The sequence below is a fragment of the Jaculus jaculus genome, chromosome 7 (assembly GCF_020740685.1).
Source record: "Jaculus jaculus isolate mJacJac1 chromosome 7, mJacJac1.mat.Y.cur, whole genome shotgun sequence".
Classification (NCBI taxonomy): Eukaryota; Metazoa; Chordata; class Mammalia; order Rodentia; family Dipodidae; genus Jaculus; species Jaculus jaculus.
The window spans coordinates 46,584,888-46,601,683 of NC_059108.1; the positions used below are offsets into that span (position 1 = coordinate 46,584,888).

Below are 16,796 nucleotides of genomic sequence, written 5' to 3' on the forward strand. Positions count from 1 at the left end.
TGGTTTAGCAGATAAGGTGCTTGCCTGAAAAGCCAAAGGAAACAGGCTTGACTCCTCAGGATCCACATAAGCCAGATGCACAAAGTGGTACAGGCATCTGGAGTTCTTTTGCAGTGGCTACAGATCCTGGTGTGCCCATTCTCTTTCTCCCTCCCTCCCTCTCTCTCTCTTCCTTTTTCTCTCTCAAATAAATAAATAAAAATAAAAACATTTTCACATTTGCAACATTTTATGATTATACATGATTTTAAAGTCTTTTAAGGTTTGTGTAACATACTACTTTGATTGACTTTAAGCAAACATTCCTTTAGAGAAGATTCTTTCACAAAATAGCAAAAAACAATGAAATCTTAAAGTTTAAGGTTTCATCTTAGATATAGTCAAAACTTAATACTCAAAGAGTCTTGATTCGTGTGATTATATAACTTTCCTCTATCAGTGACTAGATGTTGAATATTATTTAATATGTATAAGCATATGTGCTTTAGTGATTCATTCACCACTAAATTAATTTTGAATTTTTGAATTCTTGAATTCTGCAAGTGACTTAAATTTTTTTAATTGAATGAGGTCATCACATTTGTAATGCAATATGCCATTTTTATCATTACCTCTAAAAGTAATTGTTTTCCTTATTTATTTATTAATATTTTTACTTATTTATTTAACAGAGAAAGAGGGGAGAGAGAAAGAGGGAGAATGGGCATGCTAGTGCCTCCAGCCACTGAAAATGATCTCCAGACACTTGCACCCCCTTGTGCATCTGGCTAACATGGGTTCTAGGGAATTGAACCTGGGTCCTTTGGATTTGCAGGCGAACACCTTAACCACTAAGCAATCCCCCCAGTCCTGTTTTCCTTATTTATAAGTCTTGCTGATCTTTCCTATTTCTAGATGTGGAATTTATTTATTCAGTGAATAATAAGTGAGGTCTGACACAGTACTCTATGGTAACAATTAGAAATGAAAGAAACCAAACCTTCTGTCCTCACCCATATGACACACACACACATACACACACACACACACACACACACACACACACGTCATCAGAGAATGGTAGGACTAGACAAGAATCTTTCTCTGTTCAGAAATTGAAAAATTCAGTTCTTGTAACTGTTCCCAATGACACTAGAAGGCAAGGAGAAACTAGCCAAACCACAGATCTAATTTCCCATAACTGCATCCAGTGTGTCTGGTCCATGGTTTTCATGCTGCTTCAAGGCCAATTAAGAACAAGCTGTAAGAATCCATTCACATGTTCTTTGACAAGTCCTAATATCTATAGCATTTATAAGACTTGTTGGTATATGCCACATACTTGGAAAGTTGAGGAAAGAGGACTAATGAGCCTTTGCGGAATTGAAGACCTACTATGGGTGACATGTTGAGACCTAGCTAAGTAAGCTAAGTTAGTAAACTAAATAAAATAAAATAAAAATAAATTAAAGTAAAAACTAGAGTAAAACCAAAAAAAAAAAACTAGAGTCCAAAGTTTTTAAGTGATTTCACCAAACATGTCAAGCCAAATCCAGAATGCTATTGTGCAGTAAACTACATGAACATGTTACTAGTCTCTGTTCTCTACTATCATAGATAAAGAGAACACTGCAAAAATTATCAAATAAGTTATTCATTACAATTTCAAATAAAGGATGCAATAACTTGAAACTACTGTGTTCACTATTTAATTTTCATTGAAGAATGAAGGGAAAGAAATACATTTAACCTACATTCAGGAAATGCATTGCCCTGTGGACTGCATCAACACCTAAGATTCATAGAGAATACAAATATCATCTACCACATTGTGAAAAGTTTGTCTTGTAAACATAATTATTGAAATTCAATTGTTAATACATTAAGTTTATATTAAAATTTATTGTAAAGCACTTGTATTTATCTAGAACATTGGCAGAATAAGGTCAAGGCATTTGGGGGTTTTTCCTTAGTATGACTGGGTATCAAACAGGGTTGAATTTCTGTGTAAAATTTAAATTACAGGTAGCTTCAATTATCACCAGTATCTGGTGACAGTAAGTTTAAAGTAGATAGGTCAAAGATAAACAGTCTTCCTTCAAAATATCTTTATTTTTTATTTTTTATTTTTTTTTGTTCTTTTTTTCATTTATTTATTTGAGAGCAACAGACACAGAGAGAAAGACAGGTAGAGAGGGAGAGAGAGAATGGGCACGCCAGGGCTTCCAGCCTCTGCAAACGAACTCCAGACGTGTGCGCCCCCTTGTGCATCTGGCTAACGTGGGACCTGGGGAACTGAGCCTCGAACTGGGGTCCATAGGCTTCACAGGCGAACACTTAATATCTTTTTTTGTAGCTTAAAATGCTACTTAATTATTGTTGAGATTTTATTGCTCTTCCATTGACATCTTTGATTTAATATCCTTTTATAAACATTGTGCTGTTTATAAATTGAATTGGATAATCCCCATAATAAAGTTGATCCCTTAATACATGTGGACTCACTGACACTTGCATACTTTGTAATAAAAACTTGAAATCTGTATTTTTTCATTCCTGCAAGGAGAGTAGTCATTTCTGAATGCACGTCATAAATGTAAACATATATATCTATAGCAATTATTATCTCCAAATATTATTTCTCAATATCATTTTCGAAAACTTTGAGCCATAATGAATTGTGCATGGTAATAAGAAAATGTAAAGACTTAATGCTTAAATTATTTTAAAATTTTTATTTATTCAAATAAATAAATAAAAATGAACAAAAGAAACTTTAAAAAGGGCTGGAGAGATGGCTTAGCAGTTAAGTGCTTGCCTGTGAAGCCTAAGGACCCTGGTTCGAGGCTCAATTGCCCAGGACCCACATTAGCTAGATGCACAAGGGGCACACACGTCTGGAGTTCGTTTGCAGTGGCTGGAAGCCCTGGCACACCCATTCTCTCTCTCTCTCTCTCTCTCTCAAATATATAAATAAAAATGAACAAAAATTTTATTTATTTATTTATTTATTTATTTATTTATTTATTTATTTGTAAGGAGGGACAGAGAGAACAAATACAGACATGCCAGGGCCTCCAGTAGTTGCAAATGAGCACCAGGTGCATATGCCACTTTGTGCTTCTTGACTCTATGTGGGTACTGGGGAATTGAACCCCAGTTGTTAGGCTTTGCAGGAAAGTGCCTTATCCATCTCCAAACCATGTCTCCAGCCCTAATATTTAAATTCTGTTTGAAGTCATTGCAATAGAAACTTGTAAGATTGCTAGTCACTTCAGTTTTGCAGAAAATGATTCCAAAGGACCAAAAGGCATGGGGAATATTTTGAATTCTGAAGTCTATTCTCAAATGAGATTTTCATAAAACTGCATCCAATATTCTCATGCTGCATATGTATTTATGCATTATAACTAGTCCTAATTAAAATTATCAACATTACGAGTAAAGGTACATTGACAAATATGGTTAAAGTTCTTATATGTGAATGTAATAATCACTTGAATAAGTCACCAAAAATATGTAGGAATTAAGACTTAAAATTATAATATTATTTGCTATTGTGATATGTCAGTATGTGTTCTCATTTAAAAATTACATTATTGTAATTGAAATATGCTAATCATTGTGTTTCCTTCTTTATAATGTTTTTCCTGTTGCACATATAACAAATTATCATAAATTTAGTTGACTTTCCACAATACAAAATGTATTTAGTTTTTAGTTCTCAAGTTCAGAAGTTTTGAACTTGACATCTCTAAAAGGCTGTAATAAAAGTTCATCTCCTTGATTTTCAGAACTTATGAAGATCATATTCATGTATCGACCTATGACTTCTTCCTCCATCATTAACACCTGGTAGCACATTATCTTTTTATCAGTTCCCTTTCTCTGTATCCTGTTCCCTTTTCTCTCCTGACACTATAGCGTAGCTATGCTTCTACCCTGCTAATTCCCTTGTATCAGCGCCTTGAGATTATACTAGAGCCAGCTGATTATTCAGGCCAATCTCTAAGAGAAACTACTAAGGAATATTTGCAAAGTTCCTTTGTCTATTTAAAGTGCTATCACACTAGCTCTGAGAATTAGAACATGAACATCTTGGAGGAACCATGATTCTGTCCATATGAGCTATATTGTTTATTTGTGATCTAATTTATTAGAATACAATATAATCACAGGCATATATATGGGTATATATATATATATATATATATATTATCAGTTTCATTGATTTTCTTGGAAATAATAATAACACATTATTATTATTTGGATATATTTTACATATGCCACTGTTAAGTAGTCTGACACTAGTACCTTCTTTTAAATAAAGCAATTAAAATAATAATTCAACCATTTGTGATTATTGTTCTTTTAGTTAGCTCTAAGTAATATTCATCATTAATATTCACAAACAATTAATGCTTTTATATAACTTCAAAATATGTGGATGTCAGACTTGGATTCTACACATGCAATGTTAACATCCTTTCACTTGTGAAGCTGAGCTAAAAGGATTGCCTGGGAATTTGAGACTATCCTGTCCTAATTAGTGAATTAAAACACCAGCTTGAATAAAACTATGTCTCAAAATAATAGTAATAACAATAATCATATATTTTCACAATTTCAAGTTCTTTAGGGGTGTTATGAGTGTTTACATTTTGATACAGTAAGTGTTTTAGTAGAAATTATTTTTTCTTCTTTAACTTGTCTTTGGAAGTATGTCTAGATTGAACTAGTTTTTCACAGTAATAAAGTTGACAAGATGCAATAAGTAATACAAAAGTTATTATGGAATATGTGGAGGCCCTGGTTCCCCCGTTTCTCATAGAAAGTAAGAATAATGGATAAAGAAAATGTGGCTGGGACATAACCTACCCATGGGAGTGCCAACGCCATAACCTTTGGAGTCTATAAGGCCGCCAATCTGTGTCAGATTACAGTTCCGCTGGGTAACAAATTCGATGGTGGTTGACTCCATTAGAAACGCATAATCCGAGGTGAGGACTCGTTGAATCCCTTCTTCATTACTCTTGACAAGGACAGACTGTCTCCTGCTACTCATAAATGCCCACATTTTATCATACGTTGAGATTTTTGATTTCTGGGGGGGGAATAAAATAAATTTAAATGATAATAAAAGTATCTCTTAGTTATTATGTAAAAGTTAAAGAAAGTGAACTACATTTATTTTTACTCACGTCATTTTATAATCATGTGAAAATCATAGAAATTACTCAAAATGAAATGAAAATATTCATAAAATTCCATAGCATTTCTTCACCACATTCCCAGATATTACAGATTTATTTTACACATACATTGATAATGCCATATTGTTTAATACATTACATAAACAGTAAATAGGGGGAAATAACAGGGTTAATAAGGAGGGTTTTGCATTTATATCTTACATGAATATCCTGTGCATGGCATTTTTTTCAATATTACTGTCAAATCAAATTTAGAAGCATCAGACACTGGATAATGATTGACAATATCAAATGACAAGAATTTGTGTTTTTTTTTTTCAACAAGTTGGTTGACTCTAACACAGATATATCAATTGCCAAGGATATACAAAGCAATAGTATGAAAAAATGTGGACAATTTATTACAAATCAGAGGCCTGTATATCCACTAAGACACACTATTGTCACCAAAGAACCTCTCTCATCCTACATAAAGACACTTAGAAATCTATTACTCCAAAGTGCTGACTAACTAAAATGTCTTAGAACAAAATATTGAATAGATTTTATGACCAACTACAAACCCTCAGTGAGAATTTACTAGAATATCATTGTAAAGGAAAGAATGGGTTTTGTTCAAAGGCACTGTCAAAGCTTAAACATGGAAAATATTAGCATCTGGTTATTGAAAGCTTGTCATTGAAATCTTCATCCTTATTTAATGCCTATGTGAACATGAAAATGAAAATAAATACTGTATTTATGTACACAAATAGGAGAAATTGTGATACCTTTCCTCTGTCTTCAAGAAAAACAAACATTAAATTGTGAGATTAAACATGGAAAATAAAAAAATTAAGTTTTAATGAAATTCTTTTTGAGGTCATGAATAGTAATAATGAAACTTCACATGGTTTTCATTTATCTATACAAGTAAGTAGCAGAGTAAGGCTGTCTAGAGGAAGTTCCTTTCTTCCAGAGTAAAGAATATTTCTCTAATATTTTTTATACCTCAATACAGAATTATATCAAAATTTGAACTCATCAGAAAAGAAACTGAAAATATTCACAGGTTAAAGAGGATTTACTATCTTACTCTGAGGTCAGTTTAGTTATTTTGTTCTTTCACTATTATTCCTTAGTTACCACAGTTAACTTATTTTATGACTAAAACTTATCATTACCTTTTTATCAGGTGTGTGTGTGTGTGTGTGTGTGTGTGTGTGTGTGTGTGTGTGGTGTAGTTGTTTGGCACTGGACACTGGTACAAGGTACTGGGATGAGGGCATTTTAGAATTTCAGGGCTAGTGCTTTTTGACAAGCATTACTCTTTATAATTGTCCAGACAAAATATATACCACTAGCTTTTCTATGATTTAATCTCTCCTGAAGAAAGGTGAATCATATTTGTGTGATCGGCATTAATCTTCCACAAAAATTCCTGTGAAATGTTCTGAAACTCAGACTTACTAAGACATTTAACTTGTATGGATTTCCATAAAACCCTGCAAAGCAATAATAATACTAACAACATTCAATGATTCTAGTGCTTCTATTGCCTTTAGTAATGAAAAAAGTATAGGATTCATGACTTTAGAAATATAATGGAAACTTAGCATTTAAAAATGATTTACAGAGAACTTTAAAAGTATTTCAAACAAGCTCTATGGCTAATACATGAAGATGAAGATGCATCTTTCTCTGTAAACATGACTACTCATGAATAATTGATTGCTATCAAGTGACATATACATAAATTGAGAAGAATACATGGTTATATCAGAAGTAAAGATTATATTTCTATAACTCATGTTAATCTGGAAGCCACTTAATTTTTGCAATTTTCAGTTCACATACTCAAACATGGTTCTTCTGAATATCAAATGACATAAGATATATATCATACAATAGTAAGGAAATTTATATTTATAGTTTTCACACATATTTTATTTATTTATTTGAGAGAGAGGAGGAGAATGGGCATACTAGGACCTCCACCCACTGCAGATGCATGTACCTCCTTATATATCTGGCTTATGTGGATCCCAGAGAGTCAAACTGGGATCCTTTGTCTTTACAGGAAAACAGCTTAATAGCTAAGCTGTCTCTCCAGCCCTATATTTATATATAAAAAAGGGAATTACCATTTTTTCACACATATCTATTCTCCTCCTTCTGAGGTGAACCAAGGAAAAACAATAGCAGTAACTTAAAAAAATTAGAAACTTGAAATTAATTATAACTGGACTGTAACTTTCACATCTGCCCATATGTCATACAACTAATTATACACACTGGTAATATATACACCTTTGTCTCTCAATGAATGTAGAATTTGTGGAAAGAATGCCTTTAAACACATTTGAAGTCTCAGTCTGTCTCTGAGCACTGTAGTAATTTGCCCATCTACATAAAGCCTGAAGTGGAAGCAAAAGCACACAATGGAGCCAGGGAGGCATGTGCTAGATCCAGGGGGAATGTGCTGAGCTTTGCCACCAATGAGAAGACCAACTAGTCCTGTTATCTTTTGTGGTTCTTAAGATTAAAGAAGAATAACAGATTTTCCAAATAAAGCACAACTACTACAGAAAGAAGACGATATCAATAGTAAGAATAAACTTCAGAATATTTTAATTTTTTGCACATATTAACTTGTTTAATTTTTATAGAGCTATTTTCTCACCCACACTACAAATTAAAATAAAGAAAATATATGTGAATAATTTGCTAAAAAAAAAAAAACTACATGACTTTTTATGGAGAAAACAGGAGTACAACTAGGATTAATCCTAAGTCCTGAGTTCATATTATTAATAACCACAGTAAACTGACTCTATCCAATGACACATACAAAGGTTTGCCCAACTCAGCCACCATTACATACCGTAGCATGAAGTCATATCTTATGGCTTGAGTAAGCAACCCAGTTGATAGTGACACTCTACAAAAGCCTGTTTAATTTTAGTAAACTGCCACAGCTAAGTAGATTTTAATAGAAATTCACACATGAAATATGATGACCAAAGGTATGGCATAAATATATCCATGGGGGGAAACCATATATATAAGTGGGAAAAGAAAAAGGGATGTTAAAGAAACCAGATTCAGAGAAAAACACAAATAAAAACAGAAAGCTTCTAGATGTGGTAGTACACATCTTTAATCCCAACACTTGGAAGGCAGAGATAGGAGGTTCACTCTGAGTTCAAGTCCAACCTGAGACTATATAGTAATTTCCAGGTTACCCTGGGTGAGAGTAAGACACTACCTCAAAAAAGCAAACAAGAAAAAACAACCATGAAAACCTCATGCTAAGTGTTAGAAGATACACTTAAAGAAACTTCTGGCTTCTGAGTTGACTGAGAAGACAGTGTGTGGGTGGGCAAGGCAGTCTGGACTGAGTAGGCCAGACTCCTATTTCCAGGCTTCTCCTACCTCCCCAATCTGACTTCCTTGCTCAGGCAGTGTGTGGGAATGTGGGCAGTAGTCTGGAGTGAGTAGGCATGAAGCCTGTTTCTTGGCTCATCCCACCTCCCTAGTGTGGGCTCCCTGAACTGGTCTGTGTGTTAGAGAGTGTGGCACTGAATAGGCATCTTAAGTGTTCCCTTACTCCTCCCAGTCCCCTGGTCCTGATAGGTCCCATTGTGTCTTGTTTGGGGAGGCCTGGTCCCTCTGTAAGCTGTGGAATCAGGCCTTTTGCTCTGGTGTCCTGACTGGCCACTGGGTACCAATATCACAGTTCACCTGAGTTAGAGGGTGCACTGGCCAAAGGACAAAAGCTTGCTTCTTTCTCGAGTTTTACTAAAATGTGTAGACAACAATGCAATAAAGCTAATAAGTCAGGAAATTGAGGGATCTCCACCAAGGATGCCTAGTCTTATAATGGAAGCCTCCAATGAAATCATAGATAAATCAACAGAAATTCATTCCCACAAGGAAAACACAACAATCAACGAGACAATGATCAAAAAAACAAAAAAAACCAAACAAACAAAAAAAAAAACACTGAACTAAAAGCAAACTATCAAAGAACCAACAATAGTACAGATGAAATTGAACATAATCATCTCCTAGAGCACTCAGTTTTTGACAGTAGGCTTAACTTGATTGAAGGAAGTGCTAGAACCATCCAAAGTGATATGAATAAATTGAAGGTAAGTCAAGAAATGGAAAATCTCAACAACCACTTGACTAAGCTTAATGAACATTTGATCAAATGCAAGAAGGAACTCAAGGAAGCTTCAAGAAAATCAGAACTCTAATTGAAATTGTACCTCAAAAAAGAGATGAAAATGATGCAAAGTAACACAACAGAAAACAAAAATCCAATAGAAATTATAAAAAACCTCTCTAGAATGTCTCACCAAAAGAGTTATTCATGTGTAAGACAGAACCTCTGATCTGGAATATAAGACTGCAGAAATTGATCAGAAGGACAAAAATCTTTGCTAAGTTCAAAAAAATCAAGTGAAAAGAGTATGATGGAATTATGGTATGCCCTAAAGCAACCAAACATCCAGATCATGGGAATACCAGAAGAAGAGGGAATCCAGGCCAGAGGCATAGAGCACATATTCAATAAAATTATTGAAGAAAATTTTCCAAATCTCATAATAGAGAGTCCCATCCAGATACAAGAAGCCCACAAAACACCAAACAGACAAAAACAAAGAAGAACCTTTCCAAGACACATAACAATTCACAACATACAAAGACAATTCAATCAGAATGACATCAGATTTATAAATGGAAACCCTGAAAGCCAGAAGGGCTTGGAATGGAACACTTCAAAGTCTGAAAAATTACGGCTTCCAACCTAAGCTACTCTACCCAGCAGAAGTATCCTTCATAATAGGTGGTAAAAGAAAAACTTTCCATGACAAAAGTCAACTCTATGATTATATGAACACAAAACAAAGACTACAGAGAATAATTGAGGCAATACTCCACACAGGACAATCAAACACCAATATCAAGAGCCAACAAGAGAAAGATCACAATAACAAAAACAGACCGGGCTAAAAATAGTACAAAGCACAAGAAAGCACCAAGCCACATAAAACACTTCACACTGGCAGGGATTAATTCAAACCTCACAGTAATAACCTTAAATATTAATGGTATTAATTAACCCATCAAAAGACACAAGTTATCATGGTGGATAGAAAAATAGGACCATTCTAACTTCTGTCTTCAAGAAACTCACATAGACACTTCCTCAGGGTGAGAGGTTGGAAAATGATATTCTTAGCAAATGAGAAAAAAGGCAGGTATTGCTATATTAATATCTGATAAAATAGGCTTCAAACCAAAAATAATCAAAATGACAAATAACTTCTTACTCAATATGAGCACATCACTATCATAAATGTATATGCACTGAACACAGGTGCATGACAATTTATAAATTAAAATCTATTGAACAATAAAATAGAAATAAAGCCTAACACCGTCATAGACAGAGAGTTCAAAACTATACTATTATCAATAGACAGAAAATCAACCATGAAATAATACAGCTCAACAACATCATAGATCAACAAGACATAATGGATATCTACAGAACTTTTCACCCCAACTCTACAGAGTACACATTCCTCTAAGCAGCCGATGGAATCTTCTCCAAAACTGGCCATAAAGCATGCATTCATAAAGCCATAAAAATTGAATTAACTTCCTGCATCATGTCATATCACAATGCTTTACAGCTAGAAAATAACAAGTGGCACAACAGGAATTCCACCAGCTCCTGGAGACTAAACAACACACTATTAAACAATAAATGGGTCCTGGAATAAATCAAAAAATAAATTGTAAAATTCCTAGAATTGAATGATAATGAAAATACAACCTACCAAAACTTATGAAACACAATGAAGGCAGTCATAACGGGAAAATTCGTAATCCCAAATGCCTTCATTTCAAAGTCAAAGGTCCTAAATCAATCATCACACTGTCCAACTAAAGGTTCTGAAAAAAAAAAAAAAAAAAAAAAAAACAAGAAGAATCCAACCCAAAGAGCTCCACACAGTAAGAAAAAAATATCAAGATTAGAACAGAAAATGATGAATTGGAAACTAAGAAAACACTTTTAAAAATTGATGAAACTGTTTGACTTACTTCTTTGAAAAAAATAAAGAAGATTGACAAACCCCTGGCCAAATTGATCAAGCAAAAAAAAAAAAAATAAATATATATCAAATTGACAAAATCAGAAATGAAAAAAGGAGATCACAATAGACATCAATGAAATTGAAGAATCATTAGGGTATACTTCCAAAACCTCTACTCCATGAAATTAAATAATCTGGAATAAATGCATGAATTTCTAGACACATACCACCTATCAAAACTAAACTCAGTGCAGATTAATCTCCTAAACAAAACTATCACATCCATGAGATTGAAAAGATTATCAAAATCATTCCCCAAAAGAAAAGTCCTTGATCAGATGCTACTCACCTGAATTTTATCAAACTTTCATTGAAGACTTTAACCAATTTTTCTCAAACTGTTCCACATAATCAGAGATCAGGAAATCCTGTCCAACTCCTTTTAAATGATAGCATCCCCCTAATACCAAAACCAGTCATAGATGCAAGAATGAAAGAAAACTATAGGCCTATACCCCTAATGAACTTCAATGAAAGGTTATGAACAAAATCCTTGCAAACTGAATTCAACAACACATCAAAAGCATTTATCCACCTTGATCAAGTAAGCTTCATCCCAGGGATGCAGGGATGGTTTAACATATGGAACTTGGTCAACATAATATACCACATAAATAAACTTAACCATAAAAACCCCATAATCATCTCAATTGAGGCAGAGAATGCCTTTGACAAAACATAACACCACTTCATTATGCAAACACTGGAAAGAATAGGCTCAGATGGTTTATACATTAACACAATAAAGTTTATATACAAAGGTTATAAAGCCAAAATAATACTTAATGGGGAAAAACTCAAGGAGTAACCACTGAGATTGGGAAGAAGACAAGGGTGTCCACTCTCACCACTGTTCCTCAATATAGTACTAGAAGTACTAGTCTAAGCAATAAGACAGGAGAAAGATATAAAAGGGATTCAGATTGGAAAGGAAGGGGTCAAGTTAGCCCTTTTAGAAGATGACATGACCCTGTATATAAGTGACCATCTCAGCACTTCTAAAGATGATAAATTCCTTCAGCAAAGTGGAATGATACAAAAATCAATATACATTAAGAAGTATTTCTTCTACATGCAGAGGACAAATATAGAGAAAAAGAAATCAGTGAGGCTGTCCCATTTTCAATAGCAACAAAAAATTAAGTACCTTGAATAACTCTAACCAAGGATTTGAAAGACCTATGTAATGAAAACATAAAACACTTAAGAAAGAAAGACTAACCTTAATCTTCTACAGTTTCCCACTTTCCCTCTCTCCCCCTGTCTCTAAGTCATATATTAGTTATCATTTTCTTCCTTTTATTAGTGGGCACTGACCTGTAACTCCCAGTAACAGCAAGTGGCTATCATCCACAATGAGCTTTTGATCTGAGAGACCTACAAGGTTTCTTAAAAGAAAGACAGATTTCTGTCTGAGTACTTGATGACCCACCAAAGGTTAGTGGTAAGACCCTATTGATGAAGACACCTTACTGTGGTTGACACATAAAATGGAATGGCATGGCTGGAAGCTAGAAGAGAGACAGTCCCCAGACAGTCAGCATGTCTAGTGCCAGAAAGTGCTACATAGGTGACTGGGATAAATGACCAATATCTGTCCAAGCAACTCATGGTCTAACCTACTTAGCAGCAAATAACCTGTTATAATGCCCACACAAGTGCAATAGTGGCACACAGCCATGGTGGGGAACCAACTGCTCTTGATTTGGCTAACTGATCCCCTCAGTGGTACCAGACCCATAGCTGGAGCTGGGAAACAAGTCAGAACTATATCCAAACATAAGCCCACTCTCCATTATCAAGCTACCATCAATCATGAGCTGCAAGAGGGCCTACACCTATTAAATTCTCTATAAAAAAGTAAGGGTTACCTCATTTGCCCTGGTGCTAACTTACTCTCCATTGGAGAATCTGCTTCTCTTTTTCAGATAGATGTAGATCCTAAGGAGAGAGCCACCCCATCATACCTCAAATGGGCCCTGGCTGCAACTAAGAAAAATTGGGGAAACAAGAAAGGGTGCTGGGCCTGGAGAGATGGCTTAGCTGTTAAGCGCTTGCCTGTGAAGCCTAAGGACCCCAGTTCAAGGCTCGATTCCCCAGGACCCACGTTATCCAGATGCACAAAGGGGCGCATGCATCTGGAGTTCATTTGCAGAGGCTGGAAGCCCTAGCACGCCCATTCTCTCTGTCTCCCTCTATCTGTCTTTCTCTCTGAGTCTGTCGCTCTCAAATAAATATTTTTTTTTTTTTAAAAGAAAGGGTGCTGCTTCCCTGGTGAACAGGGTACCAGTACAAGAGTGAAGGAGATCAACACAGAAAAATTAACTCCTACCAAATCAGAGAACCAGAGCCACAGAGGCCCCAAACACCTCATCACTGAAGCAGACCAAAAATGAACCCAACATGGCTCAGGAAAATTTTACAGAAGAGGGGGCAGAATGAATGTCAGAGCCACATGTTGGGTCATGATATGCAGAGACATTTATCCTACCCATAACTGTGGGCTACCTCCCCAATTCACGACCCATATACCTCAACAAGGAGGGGCCAGTGGGGAAGTAGTAGGTCACGGATGACCCTAATAATGGTACCAAACTGTTGCTGAATACAAGACTAATTAATAAAAAAAAAATTAAAAAGTAAAAGAAAATAACTATCTCTCTCCTCTCTAACTCTTGTATATTAGTTATCTTTTTCCTCAATTTCTTAGTGGACACTGACTTGTAACCCCCACTTCCAGCTTGGGCCTACCATCCACAATGAGCTTTTGATCAGAGAAACCTACAAGGTTTCCCAAAAAATTGACAGACTTCTGTCAGAGTACTTGATGACCCATCAAAGGCCAGTGGTAAGACCCTATTGCTGAAGACTCCATACGCAGCTGACGCGTAAAATGGAATGACATGGCTGGAAGCCAGGAGAGAGTCAGTCCCCAGACAGTCAGCGTGTCTAGTGCCAGAAGGCGCTACATGGGCGACTGGGGGAAATGATCAAGATCTGTCCAAGCAACACATTGTTTAACCTAATTAGCAGCAAATAAACGGATGTGATGCCCACACAAGTACAATAGTGGTACACAGCCATGGTGAGGAATCAATTGCTCTTGATTTGGCTAACTGATCCGCTCAGTGGTACTAGACCCTTAGCTGGAACTGGGAAACAAGTCAGAACCATACCCAAACACAAGTCCACTCTACAATATCAAGCTACCATCAATCACGGGGTATAAGAGGGCCTAAACCAACCATACTGTCTATCAAAAAAGTAAGTGTTATCTCAATTTTCTGGGTGCTAACTTACTCTCCATTGGAGAATCTGCTTCTCTTTTCCAGATAGATGCAGATCCTAAGAAGAGAGCTGCCCCAACATACCTCAAAAGGGGCCCAACTAAAACTAAGGACAACTGGCGAAATAAGCAAGGGTGTTGTTTTCCTGTGAACCGCATACCAGCACAAAGGGGAAGGAGATCAACGCAGAGAAAAATCAACTCCTACCAAATCAGAGAGCCAGAGCCTCGGAGGCCTCCAACACCTCAGCACTGAAGCAGACCAAAAATGAACCCAACATGGCTCAGGGAAATTTTGCGGAAGAGGGGGCGGAAAGAATGTCAGAGTCACATGTTGGGTCATGATATGCAGAGACATTTATCATACCAATAACTGGGGGCTAACTCCACAATGCACGAACCATTTTCATTAACTAGGAGGGTCTAATGGTAGGGGGTAGATCACAGATGAGCCTAAATATGGTACCAAACTGCCTGTATTTACTGAAAAGAAAACTAATAAATTAAATTTAAAAAAAAGTTTTGAACTCAAAAAAAAAAAATTGATAGCTAAAAATAAATTACCATGCACAATGAAAAAAAAGTAAAAAAAATAAAATAAAAATGAAAAAAAGCTAATATTAAAAAAAAAAGAAATAGAGGAGGACTTGGGAAGATGGAAAGAGCTCACATGCTCCTAGATAAATAGAATTAATATTGTGAAAATAGCAATTCTACCCAAAGCAATATACAGATTTAATGTAATACCAATAAAAATACCAGCATCATTCTTCACAGAGATTGAAAAACTGATCTCAAAATTCAGTTGGAATGCAGAAGGCCTCAGATATACAAACATAGCTTTATGGGGAAAAAAAAAACCCTCTGGTGGTATCACCATACCTGATTGGAAATGTATATTTAAAAGCCATAGTGACAAAACAGCATGTTACTATTATAAAAACAGAAACATAGACCAATGGAACAAAATTAAAGGCCCAGACCTTAGGTCAAGTAACAATAGCTCCTTGATCTTTGACAAAAGTGTCAATAAAGAGAACACCTTCAACAAATGGTGTTGGAAAAACTGAATGACCATATGTAGAAAAATGAGACCCACTCATTTTGCAATACTCAAAAATCAAGTCCAAATGGGTTAAAGACCTCAATATAAGGTCTGAAACTATTCACCTACTGGAAAAAAAAAAAAAAAAAAGTAGGAGGCACACTCCATGATATAGGACTGGGAAAATACTTCCTGATCAAAACCCCAGTAGCCCAGAAAATTACATAAGCATTCAACCAATGGGATCTCATGAAGCTTAAAAGCTTTTGCACAGACAAACATACCATAAGTAAAGCCAATAGATTACCCATTGAATGGGAGAAAATATTTGATAACAATACCACTGACAGAGGCTAATATCTACAATGTACAAAGAACTAAAAAAAACTAAACACTAAAAAAAAAAAAAAAAAATCAAACAACCCACTCAAAAGTAGGGCAGAGAGCTAAATAGGGAATTCTCAGAGGAAGAATTACAAATGGTAACACACACTTACAAACATGTTCAAAATCCCTAACCATTAGGGAAATGCAAATTAAAACAACTATGAAATTCCACCTTACCCCAGTAAAGATAGCAAACATTAAATCATAAATGAAAACAATTGTTGGTGAGAATGTGGGGAAAGAGGAACCCTCATTCACTGTTGGTGGGAATGTAAGCTGGCACAACCACTATGGAAATCAATATGAAGACTCCTAAGAAGTATGAATATAGAGTCACAAGCAGATCCTCTTATTCCGTTAGTGGGCATTTACCCTAAAATCTCTACATCTCAGATCAGAGGTATTTGCTCAACCATGTTTATAGCTGCTCAATTCATAATAGCTAATAATTGGAGTCAACCTATGTGGCTATCATGGAATGAATGGATAATCAAGATGTGGTATATCTACACTATGAAATTCTACTTGGCTGTAAGAAAAAATGACACATTGAAATTTGTAGAAAAATTGTCACACTTGGAACTAAGTGAATTCACACAATCACAGAAAGACAACCATTGCATGATCTCACTCATCTGCAGTTCCTAACTTGGATCAGCCTGTGTTGCTGACATATCTGAATAGCATCTTGAGGCTTGGACAATAGGGAAAGTAGGGCTTGGGGGAAAGAGAAG

General features: G+C 35.5%; 1 protein-coding gene across 5 annotated transcripts in view; it reads right to left on the minus strand.

Annotated features, from left to right (window-relative positions):
* Grik2 (glutamate ionotropic receptor kainate type subunit 2) overlaps positions 1-16,796 on the minus strand; it is a 744,982-nt gene that overhangs the window by 48,656 nt on the left and 679,530 nt on the right. For all 5 annotated transcript variants that reach the window (XM_004660601.2, XM_045155009.1, XM_045155007.1 and 2 more), the window contains one exon: positions 4,858-5,083. In XM_004660601.2, coding sequence (XP_004660658.1) covers positions 4,858-5,083 — 226 coding nt within the window. The remainder of the gene's footprint in view (positions 1-4,857; positions 5,084-16,796) is intronic.